We start from the raw sequence: 10,429 nt of genomic DNA, 5'->3' as shown, positions 1-10,429 counted from the left end.
CCTTTTCCCTTTTCCCCTTCCCTATCCTTCTCACTGTCCCTACACCTTTGGTCCTTTTCTTCCTATTTGCTATTAGGATCTTCAGTACTATTATAGTTTTTCACACCAGAGATACTATTCGGTATTTGCATATGTGTGCCTTATTTATTTCACTTAGAAGTATATCCTCAAAATGTACCCATTTAACTATGAATGAATCTACTTTTTAAGCAGTTTTAACATGTATTTCCTTTCACAGAGTAGGCTGACACTCATCATTCTTGGGAGAGTTTGTTCTGGATACAGCTGACCTTTCTACTCCCAAGATAGGGCACAAGTGACCAAAAGCCAATGCAATTACTCTTGTGTGGGAAGAAGCCATTGTTTGTACAGGCAATGAAAGATGACAAAGGAGATAAACTACCTATAGAGCCTAGGCAGGCTATGAAATGTTGGCTGGATGCTTTTCCTTAGGGATACAGAATGCTAGAGGCTTTTATCTGTATCACTGAAAGTTTTTTTTTTCCATAAATTAGTCACATGTCTCCTCAGTGTCTCCCGCTTAAATTCTATTTGGATCGACATTGAAATAGCAAATAGAATAGATTGCAGAGTGTGGGTTTTTTGTTTGTTTGTTTGTTTGTTTCCCCTACTGGGGATTGAACTCAAAGCCTTCATATTGAGCTACATCCCCAACTCTGTTTTTATTTTGACACAGGATCGCACTGAGTTGCCAAGGCTGGGTTCGAACTTTTGAACCACCTGCCTCCTGTTTTCACTGTATCACAGACAGGAATGAATCTGGGCAGGGACTGGCATTTAAGCACTACAGACAGGACTAGTTAACCTATACTATCCCATCTCTAGCATCCTCAAGCTGTAATTAAGGGAGGAGTGGCTACTGCCAAAGATACCATGTCCATTAGCATACATGGCCTAAAAGCCTGTAGCTCTTCTTTTGATAAATTATCAGAAATCAGATCAAAAGGGGCTGGGGAGGGCTATGTTCAAGTTTTAGCATACAAACTAATATAGCACTATATGGAATATTTGCAGAACATACAGCATTCTCAGAGAACAATTTTTCTTCTACAAGGCCATTGGCAATGTTATTTAAAATATCCATAAAACACAAATTTGACATGAAGCTGAAATGTTCAGTCTTTATAAATACCTTTACTGGATCTGAATTTTTGATGTAGGGTTCTGCACAGTGTGTGATGTTTCCCTGTAGCACCTTTTCAATTCTCACTACTAAAAAAATTTCAGGGTGTGGATTTGTCACCGAGAAGATTCCCTGGGGAAAAAAATTACTTCTATTAATAGACTTTCTATGTAACATTATAACTACAGCTGTTTGGTGAGTGATTCCTAGCAGTGTGTTTAGTATAGAATGTTGATATTCAACATAGGATCATGTCTAGGATTATAGAAATAGGTAGCATTTTCCTTTCATGTGATTTCAAAGCTCTCAATGTTCCTTTCTAGTTGTTTTTTTTTGGGGGGGTACAGGGATTGAACTCAGGACCTTGTACTTGCAAGACTGGCGGTGGCACCACTGAGCTAAATCCCAGCCTTCCCAGTGTTCCTTTCAAAATGGATTTTATATTGTCACCAACTTCACAACCATTAGTCCCCAAAATGCAGGTGTGACTATTGCTCCTTAGTTTCTTCTGTTTTGGCTGTTTTCAGAGTGAGTTTTCAGACCAAATGACTATCATGTACATTGTCTGGTATAATTAGCATGTGTTAATGTGCATTTCTCAAGCAGAACTAAATATGCATTGTAAATGCAGCTGTATATAGTCCCAGAGTAATTAATTCACTCATATCTCATTCATACACATTGTAGCTAGAAGGAAGAAAATACATTACTGCTCTGCCTAAGATAAAAACTGGACCACCCTGTAGAAAACATTCCTTTGTAGCAGTTAAAGAGCTTGGCATTTTCAATGTAAAAGGACACAGAGGATTCAGAACTCAATTTGTCCCTACATACCTTCTTTCAGGGTGTTAATGTACATGGAGCTATGTATAAGTTGTCCTTGAATGCGTGTGGAACAATCATGTCATGGCCGGTCTACTTTGGCTCCTTGCCAATACAGAATCCTCTAAGTATCATGTTTGTAGGTTATGTCTGTTGCTTGAAGGAATGCTACACAAATGTATGTGAGTGGAAAAATCCATCATTGGTTCTCTCCCAAGTTTTCTATTTCTAGTTGGTATTATTACCAACTTTGTTAATACAGTGCTTTCCAGGTTTTAATGCATTTCAAATGCATTGTCTCGTGTGTTCTAGAGAGAAGCCTCTGAGGCACAGAGGACAGAATAGAAAATTGAGTGTAAGAGATTAGCAACTCTCCAAAAGTCCAATCACTTTAACCAGTCTGGGGAGTGGCTGATTCAGCTTTCAAGTTTCAAGCAACACATGTGAAACAAAGTGGTTAAAAATTGCCCAAAAGTCAAATTTCTTGGGTTCAAATTTTGGCTTCATCATTTATGGGTTTAAACAACTCATATTTTTTTCTAAGTCTCAGGTTTTTCTTATATGAAATGGGAGGTGATGATAGTAATAGTGATTTCACAAATCTCTCGCAGGGATTAAATGAAATAATGTATATCAGGTGCCTGGATGTTACTAGCGTGGCCCATCAAAGTGTGTCAAGGTCACAGAACTTGGCTGCTGGTACTGCCAGGAGCAGGCTGCTCAAGTTATGAACCAGGACTGGCACACTTCCCGAGCTGCCCCTGCAGACAGTATGCTGAACAGTACACCTTGAGTGCAATCTTTCTCAGAGACAGGGTCTCACTGTGTTGCCCAGGCTGGCCTCCAATTCCCAGCCAAAGTGATTTTCCTGCCTTAGCCTCTTGAAGTACGTGTGTGCTTCATCATGCCCAGCTAAATATAACTGAATGCTAACTGTGCTAGATGGCTTTCAAGCATTATCTCATTCAGTATTCATTTAAAAAAAAATAAATACAGGCACTACTACACACATATTACAGATTAAGAACCAGAGGCTCAGAGAGGTTTATGCAGTGAGTAAGCAAGTGAAGAAGATTGCAGCACAGGCTTCTGGACCATACAGTCCATGCTGTGTTGCCCGTCACCTTTAAGACCCAGGCATCTAACATCTCTCATAGGATAGATGATCCTGGATCTGAATAATACTAATTACTGCTAAGCTAAACTTTACTGAGCACCTACTGTTCACCATTCCAAGAAGTCTAGGTATTTCCCCACACTGATGTCAGCAGTAAGTATTACAACTTTAAGATGTTTGACAATTAATAAAAGCATGCTGTCTCCACTTGTTTATCGAGATGGCTGTTACTGCTACTACTCCTAGCACCCATGTGGCACTGAGTAAACCCCATGTGCCTGTCAGGACATGTACAGAAAAGCATGAATGTGATGCAATTTTTGTAAGAGCATATATATGTATTTATATATATACAACCAAGATGTCTTTGAAGATGTTCACCACAATGTTCATAGTTATTATTTATGGATGATGATTTTTACTTTCTTCTTTATATTTGTTGTCTGAATTTTCTACATGACATATACCTATCTTTATAATCAGAAAAAAGGCCTGAAAGTTTTCTTTAGGAAAGATCAATTTCCTTACCATATGAGCCATTTTGTTCATATATCTCCACTTCATCTCTATGCCATCCTCTCCTTCTATACTGCTCCCCTTGATCTCCATAGCCTCCAGTCTGTCCAGAGGTCAGAATGCCAAGGAGCTGTTATGCTCCTTCTAAATGGGAACTCTTTGCACCAGATGGGACAGAAGAGAGGAGCATTTAGCTGTGAAACAGAAGTTACCTCCCATTGCTTTTCAAGCAGAATGCCTCGTATAAAGAGTTTTAATGCTCCATTAAAACTACCTACTCATTAACAGACTTGGGATGTAGGGGGTGGGGAGCATTAATGTAGGGTCAATTCTTCAAAAAGGCAAACTTACTGCTTTGCTCAGAAGTATGCACAACTCTGTGTGTGTGTTAGTATGTTTGCGGGTGTCTATATCTGCATTCTATCTCACAAAATGCTTCTTTTGAGTCTCACATCAGGTTCCATTGAAAAAGTTATTGCCAATGTTACTAGTAAGTTCAGTGGCTTCTATTCCACCCCCGCAACTTCAGTCACCAGAAAAGTAACTACACACAGATATTATAAGAGATGGAATACTATAGCACATTACTCTGAAATCATTAAATAACGAAAGGATGTTTCTGTCTCTTGTTCGGAATGTGCTACTAAAGCCAAACTTCACTTTTTACCTGCTTTATGTAGCATAACTGAGATTCAGCAATTCCATGAATGAAAGACATGGGTGAAGCTCCCTTTAGGTTTCCATCACTGACCAGCTGGGCTGAAGCGCCACACAGCATTTCACGGACAGACAGGGGGTTCAGGTCTACGTGGAAGTCAGCTGAAATCTTACAATTGTTCTTCACATCAAATAAGGCGAGATTGATAAAAAAGGGCTCAACCTGGGAATTAAAACAGTTACATTTTAAAATAAAGGGCTTCTGAGGGCGGAGTACGTTGGGGAGAGATATCAGAAGATAATTTGTTTATCCCTCAGGTTTCTGTTTTTGAAGTTCCTTTCTGAGTTCAACATTTAGCTAAAATTGTATTATGCCTTATGTGCATAAAAAAGCATTCCAAAATAAGATTAAATTTTAACTTTTGGCCAATATAAATAATTTCACAAGTTATTTTTAAATAGATGAGGAGAAATCAAAAGCTACATTCATGCAACAATTAATTTAATTCTCTGCATACTTAATAAAATCACCTCCAAAACAATGACAGTATTATAGAGTATAAATCTTCCTTTCTGTTATATTGTGATTTACTGGACCATCCATTTCAAGGACTTAATATCAGTCAACACCAAATTGCTTGAAAAAAAGCTTTGCCCCATCAGCAATCTTGGAAGACATGATTCCTTCCTACAGATGGCATTTGAATGAGAAATTTCATGCCAGATGGCATAAAGATTAACCCTTCATGTATAGAAAAGTGTTCTCATGCATTTCGACCACTGCATAAGAGAATCAGTTGTCACTATTGATAGTTTTAGAACTAGAAACCAAAAATAAAGATAAACCTAAAATATAAAGCCCTTAAACATTTTACATGTACAGTTTCAATTATTTCTGAGTAACTCAAATGATCCCTGACACCTATAATTATGCAGACCAAAATAAATCTCATTCTGTAGACTAGTGAGACTAGCACACTGCATAGCGTCTGTATCCCAGGTGGCTTTGGTGACACTTATTCATTGCTATGAAACAATTTCACAGAAGAAACCATACTTCCTAGTAAAAATTAAAATTTGAGGATTTCCTAGGTTCTGGGGTTTCAACTTTTGAAAGTCATGACCCTCTCTGTGCTACTGAGTAGGTAAATCTTTCATAGATACTCTCAAAATGAGAATATATTCAACTTATGGCAAAGGAAATAGATGGATGAAATTTTTCTCTATCAAATTTATCATGATATATAGCAAGTGAATTTTTATCCAGTAAATTAGTTCCCAATCATGAAAAAGAATAGCATTTCTTTAATAAGCTAGTACAAGAGAAGTAGAAGACAATTTATACATACATTTGTGGGTGGTCCTTTTGTACTGTCTCCAATTTGACCCATGATATTGAAAGTTAAATCATGGCAATTTACCAGGAAACGCTTGGTACACTTTTCTTCAAATGGCTTTACGTCAGGTTCAATACCTGAGAAGTCCAACCTCTACAAAACAGATAGCATGCATCATTTTCAAAAAGGAGGAGATTCATATTTATGTGGACTGATACATATTCAGATAAAGTGGCAAAATCTAACAGTTCTCTGTCCATTCTCCATTTAAACCCTTCCCCCGACCTTCTTTTCTTTATTTAACAAAGCGTTTCAACAAGCCTTTGTGAAGATCTTAGATTAAGGTTCAAATACTGATGGAGAAATCCTGGAGGGAGATGATTAGGTATGATTTAAGGCAATGAACAAGCCACAAGTACCTAATATGACCTCCAAAGCCCTGTGCCACATGACTCCCTGCTTCTCTCATTCCTCTGACATCATCTCCTATTATTTTTTTCTTTTTCCTCCTACCTGCCTGTTGCAACTACACTAGCCGCCTTGATTGTTATCCTAGCATACCAACTACACTCTTACCCCAGGGCTTTTGTACTTGCTGTTCTGTCAGGAACCCTCTTAGACAGCTGCATGGTTTGCTCTCTTGTTTCATCCAAGTCTCTCACCAACTGGCACGTTTTCTAACTTCCTATAGGAAACTTCACATATTCTGGCAATCTCCACACCCTTTCTCTGATTTATCTAACACTACTTTTTATATTTCTTTAGTTGCTTACTGTTTGTCTTTCCCATAAAATATATATTCCAGAATGGCAGAAATTTTGTTTCCTTCATGAGCTCTGCAGGAGGAAAAATTGATAGAAATAGGTATGGGAGACAACAAGAAAAACACAATGTTCTCTGACTTAGGAGACCAGATAGATACTGATGCCATAAACATAGTTGTGAAATAAAAATGAATAGCAGATATGGAGGAAAGGTGAGTAGAAAACTTTGAGTCCAGTTTCAGTTGTGCTGAATTCAGGTGGTATTGTAGGTGGTTGGAAAAGTAGGAGAGGTCTGGGGATCTGGATTTGGAAGCCAGTGGCATGCAGGGTAAGAGGCGGACAAGGCTGGAACCCCAGGGACCACCTACGTTTTAAATGATGAACAGAGGGAGAGGAGAGGCATCTGCTTAGGAAACTGATAAACACTGATCTCAGCTTCTACCAGAGCTGGGGGATGTATACTGGCTGACAGATATAGTTTTTAAAAATAATTAGTACTTCAAATGAAAAACAAGTTTTAAAATAAAAGATATTGGGAGTCAAGGAATTCTCTGTAGAGGAGGAATCAGTCCCCCTCAAAGAAATTGCTAGGAACTTTCTGAGCTCAGATTCATAAAGGTGGAAGAGACTTACATTTTACTCATAAATGGGAAGAAAAGTGTAGATTGTAGAACAATTTACTGCACTTTCTTGAGGGTCACACACATGCTAAGTAGGAAATGACAGGGTGAATTGAGCAGACTACACTGGCAGTATGGAAAATTCAAGCCAAGAAACATGAGAATTTTTCTCAATTACCTCAGTAATCCAAGCCAGAACAGGTATTGTGCCTGGAGAGACTTGGGTAATTATAGCTGTTCTGACCTAGCTTGTATCCTGACAAAATACCCATTTAGAAGGCCTCATGTATAATATTTTTACCTGAAAGCATGGTTTTTGCCCTTGGAATCTTGTTCTCTACAAAAGGAATATAAATGCGTGGGGACAGGCAGCTCCCTCTTGAACACTTAGCTTTCTGTGGAGCCAGCTGAGGCAAGTCATTGCCATGGAGATCAATTCTACTTTCTGCCCATTTATCTGCTCTCCTTTCTGTCTTAGACAGTGAAATGTGAAGAGAAGCCTGACCAAAGAGCCTCAGCCCCAAATCTTTCCTGTTTGAGGCCTGAGGATGCAAATGTTGAGACATATGGCCTTGCCCATTAGTTCAAAGCTTGAGCCATCTCCTTTAGTCAGCCAGCATTTCTTTATTCTCAAAGGTCACCAGTAAAAAACACGTCTGTCCATGCCAAATTGGGGCCCAAAGAGAATACTGAAATTATGGGATGGTACTTGATATGAAAGTACTCAATGCATACAATATGGCTTACTCTGTGGCAAGACTGTCTTCCATAATCAACATTAAATTCAATTTTTGCCAGGGATTTAGCTCAATGGTTCTGCTGCCTGCCTCACAAGCACAAGGACCCAAGTTCGATCCCCGGTACAAAAAAAAAAAAAAGACTTTGTCTCAAAAAAATAAATTCAATTTTTGTGCCAAAAGCATCACAATTGTGAATTTGTCTCTCACTGTAGCTCATTGATAAACAACTCAAACATAAAACCAGTTGTTTCATGACCACAAAAACACTACACCACAAAATTTTAAAGATACTGGAAACCCGGAAAAAAAAAAAAAAAGACTTTGTCTCAAAAAAATAAATTCAATTTTTGTGCCAAAAGCATCACAATTGTGAATTTGTCTCTCACTGTAGCTCATTGATAAACAACTCAAACATAAAACCAGTTGTTTCATGACCACAAAAACACTACACCACAAAATTTTAAAGATACTGGATTTAGTTTCAACCACAGTCAATTGCCTTCTTTGTATACAATCAAAGCTCCTGACATGTTCAATTAGAGTCCAATCATCGAGGGGAAATTAAAGGAACAACAAAATCTGTCTTCCTCAAATTACTTCGTATATTTGCTATATATTTTCACTGAGAAAATAAACTATGATACATGTGTAATAGTTTTCTACTTCAAAAAATTGAAAATATTGCTTAGAAATCTCATACAGAAAGCTGGGCATGGTGGCATGTGGCACACTCCTGCACTTTCCTGCAGTACTCTCCACCAAAAACTGGAGTATGCCAGACACTCAGATTATCTTAGTTTGATGTGCCCACAGCAAATGTAAAAAATAAATGTCTCGTTTGATTTGGTATTCTTTATAATGTGGATACTAAATGCCACTAGATGACAACTGTATGTACTGTGTTAGAAGAGCACTGAAAAGTTCAGCTGTGGTGGTGCACACCTTTAATCAGAGCACTCTGGAAGGCTGACGCAAGACAACCATATATTCAAACCCAGTCTGGACAAGTTAGCAACTTGGCGAGACACTGTCTCAAAGTAAAAAATAAAAGGAGCTGATGATGTACCTTAGCTCAGAAGCCCTGGGTTCAATTCCTAGTACTGCAAAAAAAGGGGAAGGAGGATTCTTTAATATATCCATGTTGAGGAGCAAATTAAATTGGAAAGCATCTAGGGAAGAGAGGATAAGATATACTCATGCATTCCTTCTCACTCTTTGTATACATATGACAGTCCTCTTGAGTGAAGTGAGTTGTTAAGCTACATGTTCAAAGTGATCAAGACAAATATAAAACAATGTATCCCCGCCCCCCTCGTCCTGGTGGAAAAACAATCAGTGATTTCAGCTGGGCACAGTGGCACACACCTGGGAGCGGATGGATGCAGGAGGATCAAGAATTCAAACCCAGCTTGAGCAACTTAATGACTTAGAAAGACTGTCTCAGGATTTTTTAAAAAAGCTGGGAATGTATGTAGCTCAGTCCAAAGGTCCTGGATGAAATCTCCAATTCCACACACACACACACACACACACACACACACTCAATATTTCACATATTTACTTCAATAAGCAACAATTACAAGACTTTAAAGAAATATATCACTAATACCTGTACTTCTGAATCAAAAGAAAAGAGATTCTGTCTTCCATCTCCTCTGCTGAGTTTGTTTAGCTGCTCTGTTTCTCTTCCATACTAAAATTTAAACATATGGATAAAATATTGTTTCATGTCCTTCATAATAGTACTAAACACCAATTAAATTTATTTTTTTTCTCTCACTGAGTTTATTGGTACATTTTAGGTATACAGTACAGTTACATTCATCATTGGGATCTTGTACCTTTACATGACAGGTCTTGATTCTCATTTTTTCCCCTTGTCCCTGCCCTCCCTTCACCCCCTCCTCCCCTCCCCATTTACAAATGCTTTATTTCCGGTTTTTCATTTTCTCATATTTTTTCTTTTCCCTTATTCCCTTTCCCCCACCCTTCCCACTTTCGCTACACCTTTAGCCCTTTTCTTCCTATTTCACATTGTCAGTTATATCATTAGGATCTTATGTACCATTATATGTTTGCACACCAGAGAAACTATTCAGTATTTACACATGTGTGACTTATTTATTTCACTTAGGAGTATATCCTCAATATGTATCCATTTTCCTATGATAAATTTAGTTTATATAAAATGTGCAATCTGACACTGCTTTAAAATATATTCTTCTGATTGAAGGGTAAATGATGCTTGTGTGGCTGGGGAGTGATATATCACTATCACTATGACCCACCATAAGCTACACATCAGATTCTTGGGCTTCCTATACACCTCTCCTTTATATCTAGAGTATTTCTCATCCTGGAGTCAGTATGGAAAATAAATCCAAGAGATTTTAAGATGCAAAAAAGAAATAAACAAATGAGAAACATATTTGACACACCTATAGTGTTAGCCATGAAATATTACATACAATTCTGATTCTATCACTTTAGAAAAGACGGAATGGGCTTTACAGTTTGGAATGACAACGATTCAGAGGGCTATAACTAAAAATGACAAAATTATAGAAAGCCTAGCTCAGGGGATCATCAGCATGTTCCTAAAATTTAAAAAAACAGCTTTGAAGTTTAAGAAGGATATATTTAAAATAGAAAAAAAGGAACTTCTAAATTTGTGTAGCTCAGTAGTCCAAGAAGAGGAACAAAGTAAAAATA

General features: G+C 37.9%; 1 protein-coding gene across 1 annotated transcript in view; it reads right to left on the bottom strand.

Annotated features, from left to right (window-relative positions):
• Positions 1-10,429, bottom strand: part of Dock11 (dedicator of cytokinesis 11) — a 156,990-nt gene that overhangs the window by 109,038 nt on the left and 37,523 nt on the right. Inside the window, exons 10-13 of the mRNA XM_033760270.1 lie at positions 9,327-9,410; positions 5,606-5,746; positions 4,267-4,479; positions 1,154-1,276 (exon numbers count right to left, since the gene is read on the bottom strand). Of these exons, the coding sequence (XP_033616161.1) occupies positions 1,154-1,276; positions 4,267-4,479; positions 5,606-5,746; positions 9,327-9,410 (561 nt within the window). The remainder of the gene's footprint in view (positions 1-1,153; positions 1,277-4,266; positions 4,480-5,605; positions 5,747-9,326; positions 9,411-10,429) is intronic.

The sequence above is a fragment of the Fukomys damarensis genome, unplaced genomic scaffold (genome assembly GCF_012274545.1).
Source record: "Fukomys damarensis isolate Sample0158 unplaced genomic scaffold, DMR_v1.0_HiC HiC_scaffold_39, whole genome shotgun sequence".
Classification (NCBI taxonomy): Eukaryota; Metazoa; Chordata; class Mammalia; order Rodentia; family Bathyergidae; genus Fukomys; species Fukomys damarensis.
This window is presented reverse-complemented; position numbering and strand designations above follow the sequence as displayed.